General features: G+C 34.9%; 1 protein-coding gene across 3 annotated transcripts in view; it reads right to left on the bottom strand.

The window, feature by feature from the left end:
* Positions 1–26,069, bottom strand: part of TBC1D32 (TBC1 domain family member 32) — a 190,395-nt gene that overhangs the window by 114,825 nt on the left and 49,501 nt on the right. For all 3 annotated transcript variants that reach the window (XM_007190776.2, XM_057528103.1, XM_057528104.1), the window contains 4 exons: positions 21,377–21,519; positions 19,637–19,764; positions 9,043–9,244; positions 8,376–8,458 (listed from right to left, as the gene is read on the bottom strand). In XM_007190776.2, coding sequence (XP_007190838.2) covers positions 8,376–8,458; positions 9,043–9,244; positions 19,637–19,764; positions 21,377–21,519 — 556 coding nt within the window. The remainder of the gene's footprint in view (positions 1–8,375; positions 8,459–9,042; positions 9,245–19,636; positions 19,765–21,376; positions 21,520–26,069) is intronic.

Genomic DNA, 26,069 nt, shown 5'->3' with positions numbered 1-26,069 from the left:
ATGGACAGATCATCCAAAATGAAAATAAATAAGGAAACAGAAGCTTTAAATGACACAATAGACCAGATAGATTTAATTGATATATATAGGACATTCCATCCAAAAACAGCAGATTACACGTTCTTCTCAAGTGCGCACGGAACATTCTCCAGGATAGATCACATCTTGGGTCACAAATCAAGCCTCAGTAAATTTAAGAAAATTGAAATCATATCAAGCATCTTTTCTGACCACAATGCTATGAGATTAGAAATGAATTACAGGGAAAAAAACGTAAAAAAGACAAACACATGGAGGCTAAACAATACGTTACTAAATAACCAAGAGATCACTGAAGAAATCAAACAGGAAATCAAAAAATACCTAGAGACAAATGACAATGAAAACACGACGACCCAAAACCTATGGGATGCAGCAAAAGCAGTTCTAAGAGGGAAGTTTATAGCTATACAAGCCTACCTAAAGAAACAAGAAAAATCTCAAGTAAACAATCTAACCTTACACCTAAAGAAACTAGAGAAAGAAGAACAAACAAAACCCAAAGTTAGCAGAAGGAAAGAAATCATAAAGATCAGAGCAGAAATAAATGAAATAGAAACAAAGAAAACAATAGCAAAGATCAATAAAACTAAATGCTGGTTCTTTGAGAAGATAAACAAAATTGATAAGCCATTAGCCAGACTCATCAAGAAAAAGAGGGACAGGACTCAAATCAATAAAATCACAAATGAAAAAGGAGAAGTTACAACAGACACCGCAGAAATACAAAACATCCTAAGAGACTACTACAAGCAACTTTATGCCAATAAAATGGACAACCTGGAAGAAATGGACAAATTCTTAGAAAGGTATAACCTTCCAAGACTGAATCAGGAAGAAACAGAAAATATGAACAGACCAATCACAAGTAATGAAATTGAAACTGTGATTAAAAATCTTCCAACAAACAAAAGTCCAGGACCAGATGGCTTCACAGGTGAATTCTATCAAACATTTAGAGAAGAGCTAACACCCATCCTTCTCAAACTCTTCCAAAAAATTGCAGAGGAAGGAACACTCCCAAACTCATTCTATGAGGCCACCATCACCCTGATACCAAAACCAGACAAAGACACTACAAAAAAAGAAAATTACAGACCAATATCACTGATGAATATAGATGCAAAAATCCTCAACAAAATACTAGCAAACAGAATCCAACAACACATTAAAAGGATCATACACCACGATCAAGTGGGATTTATCCCAGGGATGCAAGGATTCTTCAATATACGCAAATCAATCAATGTGATACACCATATTAACAAATTGAAGAATAAAAACCATATGATCATCTCAATAGATGCAGAAAAAGCTTTTGACAAAATTCAACACCCATTTATGATAAAAACTCTCCAGAAAGTGGGCATAGAGGGAACCTACCTCAACATAATAAAGGCCATATATGACAAACCCACAGCAAACATCATTCTCAATGGTGAAAAACTGAAAGCATTTCCTCTAAGATCAGGAACGAGACAAGGATGTCCACTCTCACCACTATTATTCAACATAGTTCTGGAAGTCCTAGCCACGGCAATCAGAGAAGACAAAGAAATAAAAGGAATACAAATTGGAAAAGAAGAAGTAAAACTGTCACTGTTTGCGGATGACATGATACTATACATAGAGAATCCTAAAACTGCCACCAGAAAACTGCTAGAGCTAATTAATGAATATGGTAAAGTTGCAGGTTACAAAATTAATGCACAGAAATCTCTTGCATTCCTATACACTAATGATGAAAAATCTGAAAGAGAAATTATGGAAACACTCCCATTTACCATTGCAACAAAAAGAATAAAATACCTAGGAATAAACCTACCTAGGGATACAAAAGACCTGTATGCAGAAAACTATAAGACACTGATGAAAGAAATTAAAGATGATACCAACAGATGGAGAGATATACCATGTTCTTGGATTGGAAGAATCAACATTGTGAAAATGAGTATACTACCCAAAGCAATCTACAGATTCAATGCAATCCCTATCAAATTACCAATGGCATTTTTTACAGAGCTAGAACAAATCATCTTAAAATTTGTATGGAGACACAAAAGACCCCAAATAGCCAAAGCAGTCTTGAGGCAAAAAAATGGAGCTGGAGGAATCAGACTCCCTGACTTCAGACTATACTACAAAGCTACAGTAATCAAGACAATATGGTACTGGCACAAAAACAGAAACATAGATCAATGGAACAAGATAGAAAGCCCAGAGATTAACCCACGCACCTATGGTCAACTAATCTATGACAAAGGAGGCAAAGATATACAATGGAGAAAAGACAGTCTCTTCAATAAGTGGTGCTGGGAAAACTGGACAGCTACATGTAAAAGAATGAAATTAGAATACTCCCTAACACCATACACAAAAATAAACTCAAAATGGATTAGAGACCTAAATATAAGACTGGACACTATAAAACTCTTAGAGGAAAACATAGGAAGAACACTCTTTGACATAAATCACAGCAAGATCTTTTTTGATCCACCTCCTAGAGTAATGGAAATAAAAACAAAAATAAACAAGTGGGACCTAATGAAACTTCAAAGCTTTTGCACAGCAAAGGAAACCATAAACAAGACGAAAAGACAACCCTCAGAATGGGAGAAAATATTTGCAAATGAATCAACGGACAAAGGATTAATCTCCAAAATATATAAACAGCTCATTCAGCTCAATATCAAAGAAACAAACACCCCAATCCAAAAATGGGCAGAAGACCTAAATAGACATTTCTCCAAAGAAGACATACAGACGGCCACGAAGCACATGAAAAGATGCTCAACATCACTAATTATTAGAGAAATGCAAATCAAAACTACAATGAGGTATCACCTCACTCCTGTTAGAATGGGCATCATCAGAAAATCTACAAACAACAAGTGCTGGAGAGGGTGTGGAGAAAAGGTAACCCTCTTGCACTGTTGGTGGGAATGTAAATTGATACAGCCACTATGGAGAACAGTATGGAGGTTCCTTAAAAAACTAAAAATAGAATTACCATATGACCCAGCAATCCCACTACTGGGCATATACCCAGAGAAAACCGTAATTCAAAAAGACACATGCACCCGAATGTTCATTGCAGCACTATTTACAATAGCCAGGTCATGGAAGCAACCTAAATGCCCATCAACAGATGAATGGATAAAGAAGTTGTGGTACATATGTACAATGGAATATTACTCAGCCTTAAAAAGGAACGAAATTGAGTCATTTGTTGAGACGTGGATGGATCTAGAGACTGTCATACAGAGTGAAGTAAGTCAGAAAGAGAAAAACAAATATCGTATATTAATGCATGTATGTGGAACCTAGAAAAATGGTACAGATGAGCCGCTTTGCAGGGCAGAAGTTGAGACACAGATGTAGAGAATGGACATATGGACACCAAGGGGGGAAAACTGCGGTGAGGTGGGGATGGTTGTGTGCTGAATTGGGCGATTGGGATCGACATGTATACACTGATGTGTATAAAACTGATGCCTAATAAGAACCTGCAGTGTAAAAAAACAAACAAAACAACTAATACTAAACTTTCATTGGGTTATTTGTATGGAAATATGTTAATATAAATGTTTCAGACATTACATGAAATTTCTAAAAATCTTATATTTGTATTTGTATGGAAATATGTATGGAAATATGTTAATATAAATGTTTCAGACATTACAGGAAACTTCTAAAAATCTTATATGTTCTGGTATAATGTTATAAGTAATAATCCTAGTTATTACTTTAAAATGTATATCTCAGAAATAACTAATTTTCTTGTCAACTGCATTATTATGAACTTTCATCAAATCTTTAACCATGGTCATTTTTAAGTCTTTTGTCATTTACAGACAGTTCTGGGTGTACTCTGATGATTTTGCAAATATGTTCCTATAAAAGGGTTTCATCTTCAAGAAATTCATGGAAAAGACTCTGACAAGTACAGGTTTCTGGTAACTGACTGTACCGCTGAACTGAATGAATAAGCATTTTCAGAACTCTAATGAAAAACTGATGAACTCATAAAAGTGCTAACAAAAGATCAAGATGAAAAAAAAAATTAATTACATGGGACTGAGTGAACTGATGAGGATCAGTATAATTTTTGTGACTTTCTGTCTGAATTAAAAAAAAAAAATCCCACAAGGACTCAGAGGCAAAGAATATACAAATCAATTTTCACTGCAAAGTAAAGGAGCTGTTACAGTGGAGGATTACTGGACTGAATATCAATATTATGACATAGTATGAGTGTGTTTCATGTTTGGTAATTGCAATCATTGTTGCTTTTGTTGTGGTCATCCATGTACAATGCTTGGTGTCAGTCTATTTATCTCTTGTAAAAATAAAATACAGTGTGTGTGTGTGGAAAAAAAAAAAAAAAAAAAAAAAGAAATCTCAAGACCTGAAGTCAACAAGCTGGAGCCCCAAAAGAGTCAATGATGTAGTTCCAGTCAAATCTGAAGGCCTGGGAACCAGGAGAGCTGATGGTGTAAGTTCCAATCCAAAAGCCAGAAGGCTTTCAGACCCAAGAAGAGCCAAAGTTCCAGTTCAAATCCAGAGGCAGGAAAAGACTGATGTCCCAGCTCAGTAGTCAATCAGAAGAAGTGATTCTCTGGAGGGTTAGTCTTTGTGACCTATTCATGTCTTCAACTGATTAGATGAGGCCCACTCACATTGGGGAGAGCAATCTTCTTTACTTAGTCCCTCAATTTATATGTTAATCTTATCCAAAAATACAGTCACAAACACACTCGAATAATGTTTGGCCAAATGTCTGAGCACCCTGTGGCCTACTCAAATAGATTTCAATAGTTATCTTTAACTATCTGCCCCAGATATAATGCCTGTTTTATCATTTTTCATATTGGTTTTATGTGTCTTTGTTTGTTTCTTAATGAACCATGTCACACTTTTGTCAATTTTGTTAGTTTTATCAAGGTTGAAACTATTGGCTTTACTGTTCCATTCTATTTTATGTTACTTTTTTACTTCATTATTTTTTTTTACTTTTGCCTTCCACCTTCCTGGGGTATAAATTGCTTTTCTTTTTGTAACTTCTTAAAATGGATGCTTAGCCCATTAACTTTTCAGGCTTTCTTCTTGTCTATCTTATGTACATAAGGCTATAAATTTTTTCTAAATACTGCTTTAGCTGCATTGCACAAGTGTTGATATGTAGTATTTTATTACTGACTTCAAACTATTTTCTAATATCCATTAGAATTTCTCCTTTGATTCATAGTTTACTTAAAAAGGTATTTCTTGATTTACATTAGGAATTTAACATATATTTTAAAATATTGATTTATAACTTAGCTTTCTCATGGTCAGAGAGCATACTTTCCATGAGTCCAATCCATTTACATTTGTTGTTGAGTCTTAGTTTGTGGTCCATCTGCTTATTTTTGTTAATGTTTTTGTGATTTTAAAGAGAAAATGCATTCAGCATGTGTTATGTGAACTGTTCTATATTTGTCCACTTTCCATATTTGTCCACTTCTGTTAATCATTTTATTCAAATATTGTCTGTCAATTACTGAGAAATGTGTGTTCAGATCTTCCACTGTAGTTGTCAGTTTGTCTATTTCTTCTTGTAGTTCTGTCAAATTCCATATTATTTATATTTAGACTACATTATATGGTCAATATATATTTAAGATTAGTGTGACTTCCAGGTAGAATAACCTTTATTATATAATTGACTTGCTTTACCTACAATAATTTTTTTTGCTTTAGATTTTATTTTATCTGATATTTATGTAACTTGTTTTAGCTAATGTTTAGATATTAATGCTTTCTGTATACTTATGTTTTAGATGTTTCCCTTATGGACAGTATATGTTAGATTTTATTTTTATCTAGTCTGACAATCTTTATTTTTTCACTGGCGTAATTTTCTTCACTTTTAATCATTTTAGTTACTGACTTACTGAGATTTATTTCTATCATCTTAGTTTGTGCTATTTGTCCCATCTATTCCTTGTTTCTCTTCCTCTCCTTTCTTGTCTTGTTAGATTAGCCAAATATGGTTATAATTACTTTTTCACCTTTGAACTTGTTAATACTGTTCCTATCCTATTTGTAGTTTCCCTAGAAATTAAAGCATGTACAATTAACTCCACAAATCTGAATTTGATCAAATCCTTACCCTCCTCTTGAGCAATACATGGATCTTGGAATACTTTCAATTCATTTACCCTCTTTTGAATTAAATGTTATTATCTCCATTTGAAAGTCCATCTTGGTTTGTTTTTTAATTCTGTTTTATTCAGTCAATGCTAATTTACATTTGCTTATATATTTACCACTTTCTTTGTTGTTTTTTCCTTTCCTATCTTAGACCTACCATTTGGGATCAGTTTCCTACTGCCTAAACTACACTCTTTAGAATTTCCTTTAATGAGATTTTGTTGCTGACAGATCCTCTTCTCTTAATTTTCATTTATCTGTAAATAAAAAATTCATCCTCAAAAAAAAAAAAAAAAAATGAAAACCGTTCTATTTTATCAAAAATGATTAAACCTTTGTTTCTAAGACAGTAATATCAGATACTGAAGGAACCTCCTTTTCCTCTAGCATCAAGTTTACACATGGAGCACATTCCCCACCCAGTTTAACACTGCTTGCCTCTCTCCACCTAATCACTCACTCTTCCCCACTGAAGAAGGGACTCAGGAGATTTGTAGGATGACCTAAGCATGATTGGTTAGGCAATGCCTCTCCTCCAGTCCACCACTTCTTTGTGACCCAGCTACCTGTAGGAAGCACACAGTCTGCTCGGTTCTACTACGTAGTTAAGTTTGATCTTTGTAAGCTCTGCCTCTGGGGGTGATGGAAGCCTATCCACTGCTGATAGTGAAAGAAGGGTAAATCTGTCTAATTCTTCTGATCTTGGGAAGCCTATGTTATTCAGTGTTTTGATTTCCTTGACTTCTTTATCTCTATTAATTGGTTCACAACATAGGAGAGAAGGAGTGACGTATAATTTATTAGTTCCCTCAGACTCTAACATCAGAATCTAAAAATATTACTGACAGTAAAACGTGTTAAATACATTGACTATGTTCCCTCTCACTGCTAGTCTGTTGACCACACTATCTCTTCCACCCAAAATAATGTTCTCCCCTTTTTAGACAGTTAATATCCATGTATCCATTTTAACTTAGTTTAATAACAACTTCTTCTGGAAAGATTTCCCCAAGTTAGCTCCCAAAGGACCCTGAATGACCCCTATCATAAATTTAGCATGCTATATTGCCACACTGTATTAACTTATTTGTAATTTACACTACACAATAAGTTCTCTAAGGTATATAGGTATACTCAGAACTCAGCAAAGTACTTGGTCCAATAAATGGCTGAATGAATGAGTAGAAAATGAATGCATGAATGAAAACGATAAATCATAGATTGAAGAAAACAGATGTAGAAATTACCTGAAAAATGAATTGCAGCAACATTTTTACTCACTCCCTCATGCAAAGAAAAAGATGGCAGTTGATTTAAGTTTCACAACTATATCAGAAAAAAAAAACTATAACTGATTTTTAGAAAATTAACTATTTGTTGAACGATTACATCATTAAGGAAATGTAAAAGGCTTTGTTTGACTTTTTTTTTTGAGTTAAACTATGCCTACCTAAAGAAAAATGGTGACTTTTAAAATTTCTCTTAACTAAACATCACTTAAAGTTCTAATTATCTTTGTAGATTATGCCGACACGCAATTAAAAAGAGTCTCCAGGAACACATCACCAGATCTTAATTTAAATATATATATATATATATATATATATATATATATATATATATATATATATATATATATATTCCCTATTAATCTGACTCCATATCCTACTGATATATGTGAAAACAACATGGAAACATCTAAATTAAAAAATTATTATAAATACTGATTTAAATAATTCTCCAATGCCAAAATCTAACTAAAATGTACCCCACACATTTTGGAAAGTTATAGTTTAAATGTAAATGGACTTCAATGGCATTTGAAAACATTCTACTTCTACTGAATTTCCAATTTTAGTATTTGGTAATTCTCCAAGTTTTCTGGAAACACTACAATATGTCACGTTTCCTAACCCAAAATGTAAATACAGATTGAAGTATAATAAATATTGCTATTTTTTCTTCTTTTAAAAGGTACACGTATATATGATGGCTAAAGTTCCTCCTAGGTGTACTTTTCCTTGATCCTATATATTATATATATACATCTAGCTTCCTATAAAATGTTTTTGCCACAGTATTCTATTACATTTCTCATTTTGAAATTATTTCAGCAAATGTGAAAAAACAGATTTACTTACATGTTCTGGGATTCCTGGCTTATCGAAGAAACAGAATCAGAACCCTGTACTGGAGTAGGAATTCTTTCTGATAGCAAACTTGTCTAAAATATAACAAATTTACATTTTTTTTTTTAGTGATAGTGTTATTCATAAGCTCTCATGCAACATTTTTATATTTGACTCAATGTAATTAAAAATTAAATTACCTGCAAATTTTAAGTTATTTGATTCTTAAATATAATGTAAAGTATTTCATAAATGAAGCATATAAATGGGGTGGGGGGAAGATACTGACATATACTATATATCAAATATACTATATTTGACTGTTGCTACATTATGATCTCCAGTGTATGCAACAAAAACCCAGCTATCTGTAAAAATTGCTCAGAAATAACTTCCAAAGGGTCAGTCTATGCAGAGACAATTTATTCAAGGCTCTCCTTTCAGAAGAAAAGACTTTGTAGTGCCCAGTTAGATCATAGAGCTTTGTGCTATGGGGAGAGGATGTACTGAAGTCATCTTGTGCCAAGTAAGAAAGCATTATGTCCCCTGGACTACTGTGGTGCTAAAGAAGTCACATTTGTTCCAGTAAAATATTTTAACTGTAGTATGATGTTACAATAGTAACCATATTTGAAATAAAGATTTGAAGAGAAGAAAAAAGAAGTTTGAAAATACTTACCTTCTTCCATGCCTTTGCTATAGATTCATGCAAACTATAAGGAATTAAAACCTGCAAGCCTTCACATGTACCATATATTTGACGACACACAGAAGTAAAAGCTCCTTTAACTGCAGGAGACATTTCCGATCCAGAAAAACTAGAAATATCTTCATCAAGAACTTTTTTCGAAAACTGGGCAATTATATGAGCACCTGTAGGACTAAAAGATGATACTTAAAGCAATGTACTTCAAGTGACCTAATCTGACTGAACTGCTTTTCTCTGCATGGGTATATCACTAACTTGACTGTCTGGTAGTTAAGTTCACTTATTTCCATTTGTTTGAATTTTTTTATAATTCTACTTTTTAACTTTAACATTCAGTATATGAAACAGATACATGATTCCTAAGTTAAACCTAGGCACAATCAAGGACTAATCCCAGATGTCTCATATCTATACCTCCCGATCCATATACTTCTTCCCTTCCTCTAAAACTATTACTTTTCAGCTTATTCTTTTATCATTCCCTTTTGAAAAAGCAAATATAATTGTATTTATTCATATTCCCTTCTACTATACAAAAGGTAGCATTCTATAAACATTCTTCTGTTTTGTTTTTTACTTTATATATTCTGATGATAATTCTATAGCAGTACATAAAAAATTCCTCATCCCCTTTTTACAGCTGCTAAGTACTCCTTTGTATAAACATAATTTAATCAACTAGCCTCTTGTTGGACATCTGAGATGTATCCAGTTTTTCACTAATAAAGTTAGAAACTCTTGACCACTGCACAATGAGGATTCAGAAGAAGTTCTAACGTTTTATGCTTTATCTGTTTAACTTCAATGTGAGGGAGATGCTTTAAAAAAAAAAACAACAAATCTAGAAATCATAAGGATAATGATTGGGAAAAACGACTACATACAATTAAAGGATCTCAACATAGCAGAAAAAAACTTAGAGAAGTGATGGACAATAAAAAGAAACCTTAGAACTCATGACAAAGGGTTAGTCTTCATAATTTTAAAAGAATTGTTATATATGGATAAGAAAAAGACTTCCAGGTTAACTATGTCAGATTGAACACATACATTCACATCTGCTCCCTCCTGAAATATTAAAATACAAAAGTAAACAAAATTTTCAGAAGGCTCATGCAGCCATCAAGGACAAGGAGGAAAAAAAAGGATATGATAGTAACAAAGTTTGGAACCTATAATAAAAGAGTAATTCAGAGCCTAGAAAAACTGAATGATCAGCCACAGTGTAGAAAATGGAATCAACATGATTTCATAGAACCTCTCAAAAAACTCAAATTGGTGGCACCAAAAATCTCTATAATTGGGGGTACAAGTGAGACTTAAAATAGAGATGCCTGAAACTCAGTTTAAGAAGGAATTTGACCTCCAGATTCTTTTCACATTCCATGTAGTCAACCCTGTACCTCTTGGAAGTTAGGCAGAGATTAAAACTGATAGCAAGCAGCACAGGATTTAATCAAGTTTTATATACTAAAGCTTGAGACCCATCACCTTTTCCATTCAGTGGTCTTCTCTCACTAGGCTTATACTCTCTTCAGGCAGCTAACTGTAAGAGCCTCTTTATGGACTCTGACCAGAACAAAGACAAGACTAAAGATACTTACATTAGAGGTTCCTCAAACAATACCATGGCAAGGTTCCCCTTCAGCAAAGGCCACAAGTGACAAGTCCCACTTCCCTGTATGAGTTTCAAGAAGCTTTTTACTAACTTTAATATATTTGAAGAAATCTAATTTAAAAAGTCAGAGATCAAGATAACAAATACAAAAGTCTATCTGAACAGAAAAATAAAATGACAAATGAAAACTTCATTACCTTCACAGAGGTAAGAAGAACTTACACTCATGAAACAAGAATAGGATGCTAGTGAGAACACTCTTGGACATAAAATCATAGCAATATTTTTTTTTGATCCATCTCCTAAAGGAAATAAAAGCAAAAATAAACAAGTGGGACCTAATTAAACTTAACAGCTTTTTGCACAGCAAAGGAAACCATCAATAAAATGAAAGACAGCTTACTGAATGGGAGAAGATATTTGTAAATGATATGACCAATAAGGGGTTAATATCCAACATATATAAACAGCCTATACAACTCAACATCAAAAAAAACCAAACCCAGATTAAAAAATGGGCAGAAGAACCGAACAGACATATTTTCCAAAGAAAAAATGCAGATGGCCAATAGGCACATGAAAAGATGTTCAACACTGCTAATCAACAGGGAAATGCAAATCAAAACCACAATGAGATTTCACCTCACACCTGTTAGAATGGCTATCATCAGAAAGAACACAAATAACAAATGTTAGGATACAGAGGCGAGGATGTAGAGAAAAGGGAACACTCGTACACTGCTGGTGGGAAACGTAAATTGGTGCAACCACTGTGGAAAACCATACAGAGTTTCTCAAAAAAATTAAAAATAAAACTACTATATAACCCAGCAATTCCACTCCTGAGTATATATCCAAAAGAAACAAAAACACTAATTCGAAAAGATATATGCACCCCAGTGTTCATAGCAGCATTATTTACAATGGAAGCAACCTAAGTGTCCATCAACAGATGAATGGATAAAGAAGATGTGGTGTGTGTGTGTATATATATACACACACACACACATATATAAACACACACACACACACAAACAGTGGAATACTACTCAGTCATAAAAACAAATGAATTTTTTGCCATTTGCAGCAATATCGATGGACTTGGAGGGCATTAGCCTAAGTGAAATAAGTCAGACAGAGAGACAAATACTGTACGATATCACTTATATGTGGATTCTAAAAAACACAACAAACTAGTGAATATAACAAAAAAGAAGCAGACTCACAGATAAGAGAACAAACTAGTGGTTACCAGTGGGGAGGGGGAGGGGCAATATAGGGGTGGAAGAGTGGGAGGTACAAACTACTGGGTGTAAGACAGGCTCAAGGATGTATTGTACAACATGGGGAATACAGCCAAGATTTTGTAATAACTGTAAATGTAAAGTAACCTTTAAAACTTGCATAAAATAAAAAACAAATTAAAATAATAGAGTGGTAGAGTAAGAATGTACTCTTAAAAAAGAACTAGAAATAAAAATTTCAGAAGTGCTTGAAAATAAAGTAAGCTGAGGCAATTTCCTAGAAAGTAAAAAAAAAAAAAAAAAAAAAGGCATAGAACAGATAGGGAAGTCTAAATCCCAATGAGAGTTTAAGAGAAAACAGAAGATCACTGCCCCAACTTTTGGCCCCCAGCAACCACAAATTCACTTTGTTGCTATGAATTTGTCTATTTTGGACATTTCATATGAAAAAAGTCATATTATGTAAAAACAAAGAGACAAAAAAGAAATGAAATCCAACTATTTTTCTTAAATTGAAAGACATAAATCTTCAGATTAAAAAAGTCCATCAAATAGGTTAAGAACAGAACTTCATCAGGAAATACCATAAAATTTCAGAATACTACCAGGCAATAGAAGACTGAAAAGCTTCCAGAAAGAGGTGGGGAAAAAGCCATCCTGTAGTGATGATAAAGGTCGCTACAAGGATAAAAGCTATGCACCAGACCAAGCCAGGAACTAGTCTGAATAAAGTAGATCAGAAGGCTAAAAAAGTCTTTGATAAAAATTGATAGAAAAAAAAAAAAAAAATTGATAGAATTTGTCTAGCATTTGAATATACTGAGAGAAGAGATAATTAGTTAGGAAAGTTAAGTACACTGAAAATTAATGCCAACAAAAGAAATAAAACTAACTCCAAAGAAAATAAGTTGTGAAAGTAATGATATGGCTGGGTTGTGAAGGTTGCTCATGGTAAGGTAGATACAGTATGATTCCAACCAAGACTACTGGCTCAACTATATTGCACTGATAGAGGGAAGGGAGGGACTAGATGTGTACATGCAGGTGGGCTGGGGGAGATAAGGAGAGAGAGAGATAAATCATTGTAATAAGTCAATGAATAATACCTTAAACTAAAATCTAAAAGTATTATAAGCACATTATTTAATGATCTAGATGTAAGCTCTAAAGGAAACATCTAAAGCAGCCAAAAGTAGCTGCTGCTGGAGAACAAGGAAGGAACTTTTTATAATAAGCCTTGCATGTTCCCTGTCTGCATAAGTAATTTAGAGTCAGTGAAAAAAAATCAAACTAAAAAAGTGGGCTGAAGCTATGGAAAGGAATCATTCCTATACACCAACAAAGAAAGTAAGAGAAATTAAGGAAACAATACCATTCACCACTGCAACAAAAAGAATAAAATACCTAGGAATAAACCTACCTAAGGAGGCAAAAGACCTGCATGCAGAAAACTATAAGATACTGATGAAAGATATCAAAGATGAAACAAATAGATGGAGAGATATACAATGTTCTTGGGTTGGAAGAATCAATATTGTGAAAATGACTATACTACCCATAGCAATCTACAGATTCAGTGCAATCCCTATCAAGTTACCAATGGCATTCTTCACAGAACTAGAACAAAAAATTTTACAATTTGTATGGAAACACAAAAGACCTCAAATAGCAAAAGCAATCTTGAGAAAAAAAAAAAAAAAAAAAGGAACTGTAGGAATCAGGCTCCCTGACTTCAGACTCTACTACAAAGCTACAGTAATCGAGACAATATGGTACTGACACAAAAACAGAAATATAGATCAATGGAACAGGATAGAAAGCCCAGAGATAAAAACCACACACCAATGGTCACCTAATCTATGACAAAGAAGGCCAGAATATACAATGGAGAAAAGACAGCCTCTTCGATAATTGGTGCTGGGAAAACTGGACAGCTACATGTAAAAGAATGAAATTAGAACACTTCCTAACACCATACACAAAAATAAACTCAAAATGGATTAAAGACCTAAATGTAAGGCCAGACACTATAAAACTCTTAGAGGAAAACATAGGCAGAACACTCCTTGACATAAATCACAGCAAGAACTTTTTTGACCCACTTCCTAGAGTAACAGAAATAAAAACAAAAACAAATGGGACTTAAAAGCTTTTGCACAGCAAAGGAAACCATAAACAAGATGAAAAGACAACCCTCAGAATGGGAGAAAATATTTGCAAATGAAGCAATGGACAAAGGATTAATCTCCCAAATATACAAACAGCTCATGCAGCTCAATATCAAAAAAACAAACAACCCAATCCAAAAATGGGCAGAAGACCTAAATAGACATTTTTCCAAAGAAGACATACAGGTGGCCAAACACATGAAAAAAATGCTCAACTGAGATAATTGCTCATGAGAACCCAGTAAAATAAGAATACAGTTGTAAAAAAGGGAAAATTCCTAACAATGGCAAGAATGGGAAGAGAAAGAGGTTTTAAAGACTTCTGGGAGAAGGCAGACAGGGAGGGCGCAGCTCCAGATTACAGAGGCAGAGAAACCCACAGTATAAAAACCCTGCCTGGAATGCAGAAAAGGAGAGCCCATGATGGAGCTCTGAGCTCAGAGTCAGCAAATGCAGTGGGGCCCAAAGCGGGGAGGAGTCTGATCTGCCCCTGCCCCACACTCACCTCAGGAGCATGAGCAGCTTTTATACCAGGGCAAATTTCTGAACAAATGTTTAGGGAAAGTGAAGGCTTCTCCAGAGAGAGAAGTGAGCTCCTAAGATAAAAGTCTTCTTTATTCTGGCATCTGAAATGTCCTCAATATAACAGAAAACTCCCAGCAATGCCCTTATTCTCTCAGAGAAAATTTGCCAATCAACTCACCACACTGGTCTACACAGAGCTGCTGATCAAAGTCCTGTTCAGGAAAGGTCTAGCTGGAAACTCTCCAACTTATAAAAAATAAGTGGCAGAGCCCTTGTCTACATCCATTTTGTCTTAAAGAACCAATAACATGAAAAGCTGAACCCAAAGAAGAGAACTCAAGCAATAGAAAAGAACAGCTAACTACTGGGCTGAGAGTGATTTGGGAAGAATATCACAGCAAATAAGCAAGAATAGAAGATCAGGAAAACAGATTACTCATGGCAGATTAAACCACATGCTTATCTCAGCACCCTCCCCCCGAGCCCCAGAAAAACAGGGACCAAGAAATAAAGAGATATAAACCCACAATGGAAAAGAGAAGAAAGAACAATAGCCAAAAGATGTCAGCAGTGACTTAGAGGTGGAAAGCAGCAGTGAGACATGTGGTAACTGAGGAGCAGCCCAGGAAGAAGCAGACCTGCAGAACCGAGCAGAAGCAAGGCACAGCCCAAGCCCAGAGGTCTCAGGCACCAAGAACAGCCCAGGGCAGGATGCAGGCGGGGCTGAACACAGGAGCAGTAGTCTAAGGTCTCCCAACCCATAGCCCCTATTCCCCATCCTGCCGAAAGACTAGAGGTTTATTCTCTAGAGTGGTGAATACCATAGCCATTAACCACATTTAATTTTTTAAATTTAAAAGCAAATAAAAGTTACAACTCAGTTCTGTCACACTAGCCATATATTAAGTGCTCAACAGCCGTTAAGTGTCTAGTGGTAACCTTACTAGACAGTTCAGATCTAGAACATTCCATCATCACATAAAGCTCTACTGGACGGAGCTGCTCTGGAGAAGGTAAGCCTAAGAGGCTCAGAGCGGGAAGCCAGGCATAGCTGAGGACAGCCATGAGGTGACCAACTAGACAGGGAGTTCGAGAGGGGCTGAAGTCAGCATTCTGGACCAGAAGGGCCCATCCCCAACTAAACTACAGGATCTGGGAAGCCAGGCATGGAAAACCTGGCCCATTTGACAAGCTTAAAAAATATCAAACCAAGTATTCTTAGAAAGTAAAAGTCACTATCAAAATAAATCCAAGAACATCTTCTACGTAACAAAAAAAGATCAAAAAGGCAGGACTATGAGGGAAAAGCTAAGGGACCCAGAGGATCACACCTGGAAATTCAACATCCAATTCACAGGAGCACCAAAAAGAGAAAACAGAAGCAGAGAAAGTGATCAAATTCACAACAGAAGCAAAGTCCCCTGTGCCAAAGAATGAAAGTCCTCTCCCTAAAATTGTCCAGCTAATGCCTGAGAAAAGGAAAAAAGGCCCAAAGTAAGTCATACCCTCAAGAAACAGCAGGTCCTGGAAAGTTTCAGAGGTAAAAAAGGCTCCTGGGGACTTCCCCGGTGGCGCAGTGGTTAAGAATCCACCTGCCAATGCAGGGGCCACGGGTTCAAGCCCTGGGCCTGTCAATGCAGGGGACACTGGTTCGAGCCCTGGTCCGGGAAGATCCCACATGCTGCGGAGCAAGTAAGCCTGTGCACCACAACTACTGAGACTGCACTCTAGAGCCCACGAGCCACAACTACTGAAGCCCGTTCGCCTAGAAGCCTGTGCTCCGCAACAAGACAAGCTATTGCAATGAGAAGCCCATGCACTGCAACGAAGAGTAGCCCCCACTCGCCGCAACTAGAGAAAGCCCACGCAGCAATGAAGACCCAATGCAGCCAAAAATAAATAAAGTTCACCGCTTTACTCCTTTGTAGTGGATACTATAAAAAAAATTTTTTTAAAAAGGCTCCTGAAAAAGAAACTCAGACATGGAACTTGGCAATAGTGGATGCAGGAAGGCAATGTAACAATGCTTCCAGTCTCCCCACCTAGCCAAGCTATCAACCAACTATGAAAATGTATTTATTCTGTTCAAAGGTAGGAGTTCAGAAAGCTTATCTGCTACAAAACTTGTTAAGTACTTGAAGAAAACACCAAACAAGGCACAAGCCCACTTTTTATAAGGCACATGTGTGCACTCTAAAAGCTAACTAACCCTTAGTGCCTCACATGTAGTAACTGGCTTAAAGTTTTGACAGCCCTGTGAGTCAGGTAGTGCTGATTATCCCTAATTCACAGGTGAGGAATGACTGAGCGGTGGAGCTAGGACGTGAACCCAAGTGGTCTGAACCAGGGCACACGCGACTAACCCTCACTCAGTGCTGCCTCTCAGTTTAGTTACTAATGCTCCATTCCTCCTTCCTAAGTTCACTGTCAGGAGTATGTGTTACTTTTGTATAGCAGAAAAAAGAAATTTTTCATTAGTGCAAAATAGGTCAGAAATAAAACAATTAAGAAACAAAAAGAAAAAAACTACTTCTCTTATACTAAATCAAAGTTATGGAAATCCAAGCCTCAAAGTCTCCATCTATATAATGAAGATGACCACAGAGGCCCCCTCCTTAGCCACCGTGAGGATTAAACAGTGACTCATGAAAAGACCTTGGTCCTGTGTGACTATTATCAGAAAGACAGTATGTTCCCAGATGTAAACAGATTAAAACACACGATGGAAAAAAAAATAACAGATGGCAGAAAAAGTGCAGAACACACAAAAAAAGGGAAGAATAAAGGCAAAACAGAAGACAGTAACAAATATGGTAGATATTAATCCAATCATATCAAATCACTCTAAATGACAAGAATCAATTAAAAGAAAGACTGTCAGACTAGATAAAAAAAACAAGACTCAGTTATGTGGTATCTATAGAAGCCCATTTTAAATATAATGACAAAGACAGATTAAAAGTAAAGGGATGAAGAAAGACATATGCTGACAATCAAGAGAAAGCTGGAGTAGCTATATTAATTTCAGACTTCACAGCAAGGAAAATTACACAAAGGGCACATTACATAATAAAGGGGGTCAATTTTCCAAAAAGACATAACGATCCTTAATGTGTATGCACCCAATAGTGTCAAAATACATGAAGCAGAAACTAACAGAAATGCAAGGAGAAAATGATGAATTCACTGATATAGTCTGAAATTTCAACACCCCTCTGTCAGTAATTGACAGATCCAGCGTGAAGCTAGTAAGGACATAGCTGAACTGAACACCACCAACTACCAACAGTATATAACTGGTATGTATAGAATACTTCAATAGCAGAATATACATTTTTCTCAAGCTCACATAAGACATAACATTCACTAAGAGACCACATTCTGGGTCATAAAACACATTTTAACAAATTAAAAGTATAAATCATACAAAATATACTCTCAGACCCATAAATAACTCATAGGTCAAAGAAGTCTCCAGAGATGTTTAAAAATATTTTGAACTAATGAAAATGAAAATACAACTCAATTGTCAGATGCAGCAAAAGCAGTGCTTAGAGGGAAATTTATATCATTGAATGCACATATTAGAAAGAAAACCTAAAATTCAATAATCTAAGCTTTCACCATGGAAAATGAAACTAAATCCAAAAGGAAGCAGAAAATAAAAACTAGAACAGAAATCAAATTAAAAACAGGAAATGAACAGAGGGGGGAAAAGCTAGTCTTTTAAAAAGATCAGTAAAATTGAAAAGCCTCTAGCCAGGTTAGAGGGGAAAAAAAAAAGTAGAAGCAAATTAACATCAGAATTAAGAGGGGCTGTCTCTACTAATCCCATAGACTTTAAAAGGGTAATAAAGGAATACTGTAAAAACAAATTTTAAAAAAATCTATGCCCACAAATTTAAAACTTAGATAAGTGGACCAATTCCTTGAAAGACACAACCTGCCAAAACTCTAACAATCTGAACAAACTCATTTCTATTAAAGAAATAGAATAAATAATAACCTTCCTAAACAGAAAACACCACACCCAAATAGGTACACTGGTGAATTCTATCAAACATTTAAGAAATTATGCCAAATCTCTTCCAGAAGATAGACACAGAACACTTCCTAACTTATGAGACCAGCATTTTACAGTAAGGCCAAAGATCACAAAAACTACAGACCAATCTCTCTCACAAACACAGACAAAAATCCTCTACTAATATTAGCAAATCAAATTTAACAATGTATAAAAACAATTATTCTAGGTATGCAAAGCTGGTTCAATATTCAAAAAGTTAATTAATGTAATCTACCACTTCAACAGGATAAAAGAACACTCACTGTGGTGTTATTTATGAAGGCAAAATCCTAAACACAACTTGATATCCAATAATTGGAGAGATAAATAAATTATGGTAAAGCATACAAAAAAGTATCATAGAGCTATTAAAAATGTTTCATTCACCTAGGAAGATGCTTTGGTTACACACAAAAAAACTGCAGAGTAATGTATACACCATTTTTGAAATGAGAAAGAATTCTATAAATATGAACATATATACTTGATGCATCATTATAGGTGCAGAGAAAGTCTGGAAGCATAACCAAAATGTTACCATTGGCTAAGCCAGGAGATAGAACTGAGTAGGGGTTAGAGAAGGAAGATGTGGAAGTAGTCAGCATTTCCATTGTGTGGTTTAACTTGAAATCAATCTTGTGTGGCTTTAGAAGTTGGAAGAGTACAGTCCAAGGAAGCAAAAAAGATCCCATGTAGTGTGAACCCTCCTATTCTTATTTTGAAGTTGCATACATCAAGACCTACTCTGCCTGTATAATCCATAATCCTGGTTACTCCTGCAACTTTCTGATGATCTAATATGTTAGCAGTTGATCAGGAAACCTAACTATATCTAGAATAGTTATCCCGATTTTCATTAATATATGACAAAATTTTTGGAAACTTTAAATCAGGTATGAGAAAATATGCTAAAAAATTCCACAAATTCAAAACAGAAACATACCTTTTTTCTTCAGAAGAGCTCATATTTTCTCCATAAAGTAGTAGAATAAGTCCTTCTTCTACAGAAGCAATTCTTGCCAAAATATCAGCTACATGAATTAAAGCTGTTTCAGAGCAATTTGGAGCAGCCTGCACATTAAAGATATCATATAATTTTAAGACACGCTAACATATCACAGACTAACATTCAAGAGTGGTCGTGTAGTCTAATAAAGTTATATTACCACAACAAAAAAGTTGATTGTTTGGCTGTGAAGTAATGTCTGAATTAAATGTGTCATTAGATTATATTCTCGTACCAGCACAGATGATAAGGCAAATACATACACACTTTTTACCCAAACCAATTATTGATTATTAAGACAGTTGAAAGAATTGCTGCTATTACAGTTTTATATGTATATAATTCTAGTTGACAAATGCAGTAGCTCTTCTTCTTTGGCCTTTACTTCTCACTCACTGGGTTCCTGTATATCTAATCTAATTTTATTATGCATGGTATCTAATATACTACCATCTTTTCTAAGGGATACCATCCCTTCCTACACCTGGTTGTTGGGTCATGAGTTGTAGGTGTAACTAAGGACAGCCAATTCATGGGCTGGCCAATAGCCAATGATGTCATCTAATGAGAAAACATAGGTTGGACCAATTATATTTCCCCACTTTTGATTCTTAAAAGTACTAAAACTAGCTTTACCAGTATATACTGGTAAAGAAAGATGCCAAAAGAAAACAGAAAGTTAAAGATAGATGTATGAAGCAAAGAAGCATACAATAGCTATGGCTCAAGATTCAGGAGTACATATCTCAGCTCTGGTATATGGTTTACGTTTCACAATTTACTTTATGGCATTCTATAATATTCAGTTGTGTATTATGCTCTATTTGTTTCTTCTCTGCTCATCTTGTTTCCCTGAGGTTGACTAAGGTCAAAATACTTTCATTATATCTACTTACTTTCCTAGAATTCCATACTTCGTACTACATTCACATAAATGCGTAATGTTTTCTAAATGAGCAATAAATAATGAATACTTGAATGGGTGAGCAGCTGCCCAGCCCACTGAGAGGTGGGCAAAGGGAGACGAAACTAATAAAAACACTACAAAACACGGACATGGAAAGGCGAAAACCTGTAGCCTACTGATAAAGCTTTAAGTCATTCCCCAGAAATTTAAGTCATAAAAAGTGGAGAGATATATTAGACTGCACTAGTGGTAGTGGTACCAACTCTTCCACCTGTTAAATGTCTGACCTTAAGCAATTTGCTTCTTTCAGCCTCAGCTGTGAAGGTTAAATTATATAATGTAAGGAAATACACTGTACAACCTGTAAAGAGACATATACGTATGTTCAGAACTGGGATAATTATAAGTTTTTCTAAAGTAGTACTTGTTCTTCATGTAAAACAAAGCTGGCTCTTCAGGAAAATATTTCCAAAGGCTATACAGTTGCCATTAAAACAAACAACAAAACATTCACAAGACTTATTAGATTTGCAAAACAAATAGCTTAATATAATAACTTTAGTCCTTACAATCTAAGCCTGACCAAAAAAAGTTTAAGATGTTATATGTACTTTTCCCCCCACATTGTCATAACTAAAATCAACTGATTGCATAAACTAAGATTTAAAATACATTTATAGGGAAAATGGTATAATACTTCAGATTTATCAAATTTAGAAGTCCCATTGAATATTCACTAATATCCAATTAAGAGACTCTTTAATACTAACCTTAGTTCCTTTCATTAGGTTATGAATAGGTTGAAGAAGTGCCTTGATCACAGTGTTGTTATATAAACATTCAATTGCACATTCTTTTTGATCACAGAGTATACAAAGAATTTCAGTTACCATACTTGCAGGAGAGTAATTCTCTGATAAAAAAGAAGTATTTTTTGAAAATTAAAACTTAAGACATTATTATATCTTTTATTTCTGTTAACTACAGCTGTTCCAAAAAGCTCATCAAGGTTAATAAAAGGATGCCCAAAGGATGATTTATTACCAAATTATGACCTTAAACTTAAAGAGAATGTTAGCTTAACTTATCTTCAAGTTAATTTAATAAAAGTGAGTAAATGACAATATAAATACCAAAAGACACCATGAGATCATTTGCTGTTTGACATTAACGCTCTGCTTGACAGTGAGAATGTGGTCTGAAGCAAATTCACAACTTCTCCCCTCCTGGCAAACACCTTACTTATTGTATTCACTTTTCTTCTTTTTCTTAAAAAAGAAGAAAGTGTCTTCAGGTGTCAAGCCTCGTAGAAAATTAGAGTCATTAAGACAAAACACAGACAACAAGAAGGCAGAGGAGAAACTTTAATGGAGACTAGAATACTTCTCGTGTTACCATAAAACCAATGAAATCAATGAGAATTTTTAAGACTTTGTTTTAAAATATATATAGGAAGACACAGATACAAATAAATATAATATGGGGAACAGTCCCTAAAATAAATATGGTATTTTTAGTTTCATAAATTAACATTTCCAGATATTTGAACTCCTAATATACTGAACAAAATAGTGTTTTACATGAAGATAATAAAGTTTTACAAGACAGTATTTTACAAAAGTTAGTAATGTAAGGTTGTCCTAGTAAGATACAAGACTAAAACACCAAAGTTCTTAATTTATACTACAATATTCCATACTCCATAAATACACTAATCAAATACTTGACAGAAAGGGAAAACAGAAAAGTTCAGTGATTTTTTTAACCAGCTCAAGATGAGAAACCCTGTTTGCAGTGAGAGACGACTGATGAGCATCTGACCATTATTCATTCATTCATCCAACTTTCTGCTACTTTTGAGTACTATGTAGACAAAGAAGTAAATAAGACAAGTAGTCCACAAGATGGTAAAGCAAGACATTATCAATTATAACAAAGGATAATATTTTTCATAAAGGAAGGGTAGTATGTTGTAGGAGCATATAGCAGGGGTACCTAACCTAGTACTTTATACATGTAAATATCAATACCTTAAAGGCAGAAAAAGTATGAGAAACATTGTTAGGACTAATAGGCTGTTATAATTGCATGGATAAAACCTACCAATTGATAGATGTATTACAACAGTAATATATGACCCAAATAATTTTTTTCTGTGATTCACCTGTGTTCCTCTAAGAATCTGTACCATCATTTCTAAAGTAACTTCCATGTTTAGAATGCTTGAGTCTATAAATCTGGGTGGTGGGGGGAGGAGGCGGGTTGTTATTAAGTGTTTTACTTTGAAAACAAACTTTTTCCTTTGAATATCAATACAAGTTATCTTTTAAATGTTAACATTTTAAAAATTTTTTATAAGTCAGTCAACAGTTATAAGACTAAAAGGTATTTTTCTGAAAAAAAGAAAAGGTTTTCTTTTGCTTTATTCTTCAATAAAAAATGACCCCAAAAATAAGTATTGGCTATAAGCTGAAACAAGCAAGCTGATCAAAACACCCAGGAGAATATAAAGGATAGAAAATACCAATAAAGAACACACTAGTTCCTATCAAACTTACCTTAATATCGTTTAAGAATATCTTGATCTTAAACATCAGAATTCTCAGCAAAATTGGTTCTAAATAAAAATGTACACCTTAAATATCAGTGAAATAATTAAATTTCATGGTTTACTTCCAGGACCAATGTAATTTCTTTCTTTTTTTTTTTTAATAGATCTTTATTAGAGTATAATTGCTTCACAATACCCTGTTAGTTTCTGCTGCACAACAAAGCGAATCAGCCATGTGCATACACATGTCCCCATACTCCCTCCCTCTTGAGCCTCCCTCCCTTCCTCCCTAGCCCACCCCTCTAGGTCATTGCAAAGTACCAAGCTGTACTCCCTGTGCTACACTGCTGTTTCCCACCAGCCAACTATTTTATATTCGGTAGTGTATATATGTCAGTGCTACTCTCACTTTGCCCCAGCTTCCCCCTCCCACCCCATGTCATCAAGTCCATTCTCTATGTCTACATCTTTATTTTTGCCCTGCAACTAGGTTCATCAGTACCATTTTTTTTTTTTTTAGATTCCATATATATGCGTTAGCGTACAGTATTTGTTTTTCTCTTTCTTTCTTCACTCTGTATGACAGACTCTAGGTCCATCCACCTCACTACAAATAACTCAATTTCGTTTCTTTTTATGGCTGAGTAATATTCCATTGGATATATGTGCCACATCTTCTTTATCCATTCATCTGTTGATGGACAAATAGGTTGGTTCCATGACCTGGCTATTGTAAATAGTGCTGCAATGAACACTGTGGTACATGTCTATTTTTGAATTATGGTTTTCTCAGTGTATATGCCCAGTAGTGGGATTGCTGGGTCATATGGTAGTTCTATTTTTAGTTTTTTAAAGAACCTCCACACTGTTTTCCATAGTGGTTGTTATCATTTACATTCCCACCAACAGTGCAGGAGGGTTCCTTTTTCACCACACCCTTTCCAGCATTTTTTTGATAATGGCCATTCTGACCAGCATGAGGTGATACCTCATTGTAGTTTTGATTTGCATTTCTCTAATAATTAGTGATGTTGAGCATCTTTTCACATGCCTCTTGGCTGTCTGTATGTCTTCCTTGGTGAAATGTCTATTTAGGTCTTCTACCCATTTTATAACTGGATTATTTTGATACTGAGCTCCATGAGCTGTTTGTATATTTTAGAGATTAATCCTTTATCTATTGTTTCATTTGCAAATATTTTCTCCCATTCTGAGGGTTGTCTTTTTGTCTTGTTTATGGTTTCCTTTGCTGTGCAGAACCTTTTAAGTCCCATTTGTTTATTTTTGTTACTCTAGGAGGTAGGTTAAAAAAGATCTTGCTGTGGTTTATGTCAAGAGTGTTTTTCCTATGTTTTCCTCTAAAAGTTTTATAGTGTCTGATCTTACAATTAAGTCTTTAATCCATTTGGGGTTTATTTTTGTATGGTGTTAGGTAGTGTTCTAATTTCATTCTTTTACATGTAGCTGTCCAGTTTTCACAGCACCAGTTATTGAAGAGGCTGTCTTTTCTCCACTGTATGTTCTTGCCTCCTTTGTCGTAAATTAGGTGCCCATATGTGTGTGGGTTTATCTCTGGGCATTCTAACCTGTACTATTGATCTATATTTCCATTTTTGTGCCAGCACCATACTGTCTTTATTACTGTAGCTTTGTGGTATAGTTTGAAGTCGGGGAGCCTGATTCCCCCAACTCCATTGTTCTTTCTCAAGATTGCTTTGGCTATTTTGGGGGTCTTTTGTGTTTCCATGTGAATTGTAAGATTTTTTTGTTCTAATTCTGTGAAGAATGCCATTGGTAGCTTGATAGGGATTGCAATGAATCTGTAGATTGCTTTGGGTATTATAGTCATTTTCACAAAATTGATTCTTCCAATCCAAGAACATGGTATATCTCTCCATCTGTTTATGTCATCTTTGATTTCTTTCAACAGTGTTTAATAGTTTTCTGAGTACAAGTCTTTCGCCTCCTTAGGCAGGTTTCTTCCTAGGTATTTTATTCTTTTTGTTGCAATGGTAAATGGGAGTGTTTCCTTAATTTCTCTTTCAGATTTTCTGTTGTTGGTGTATAGGAATGCCAGAGATTTCTGGGCATCAATTTTATATCCTGCAACCTTACCAAATTCATTGATTTGTTCTAGTAATTTTCTGCTGGCATCTTTAAGATTTTCTATGTATAGTATCACATCATCAGCAAACAGTGAGTTTTACTTCTTTTCCAACTTGTATTATTTTTATTTCTTTTTCTTCTCTGACTGCTGTGGCTACAACTTCCAAAACTATGTTGAATAATAGTGGTGAGAGTGGACATCCTTGTCTTGCTCCTGATCTTAGTGGAAATGCTTTCAGTTTTTCACCATTGCGTATGATGCTTGCTGTGGGTTTGTCATATATGTCCTTTATTATGTTGAGGTAGGTTCCCTCTATGTCCATTTTCTGGAAAGTTTTTAATCATAAAATGGGTGTTGAATTTTTTCAAAAGCTTTTTCTGCATCTATTGAGATGATCATATGGTTTTTATTCCTTAATTTGTTAATGTGGTGTGTCACACTGATTAATTTACGTATACTGAAGAATCCTTGCATCCCTGGGATAAATCCCACTTGATCATGGTATATGATCCTTTTAATGTGTTGTTGGATTCTGTTTGCTAGTATTTTGTTCAGGATTTTTGCATCTATGCTCATCAGTGATATTGGTCTATAATTTTCTTTTTTTGTGATATCTTTTTCTGGTTTTGGTATCAGGGTGATGGTGGCTTCGTAGAATGAATTTGAGAGTGTTTCTCCCTCTGCGGTTTTTTGGAAGAGTTTGAGAAGGATCGGTGTTAGCTCTTCTCTAAATGTTTGATAGAATTCTCCTGTGAAGCCATCTGGGAGGACCAATGTAATTTCTTATGAATAATGCTGCATCTTA

The sequence above is a fragment of the Balaenoptera acutorostrata genome, chromosome 14 (assembly GCF_949987535.1).
Source record: "Balaenoptera acutorostrata chromosome 14, mBalAcu1.1, whole genome shotgun sequence".
In the NCBI taxonomy this organism is placed as follows: domain Eukaryota; kingdom Metazoa; phylum Chordata; class Mammalia; order Artiodactyla; family Balaenopteridae; genus Balaenoptera; species Balaenoptera acutorostrata.
This window is presented reverse-complemented; position numbering and strand designations above follow the sequence as displayed.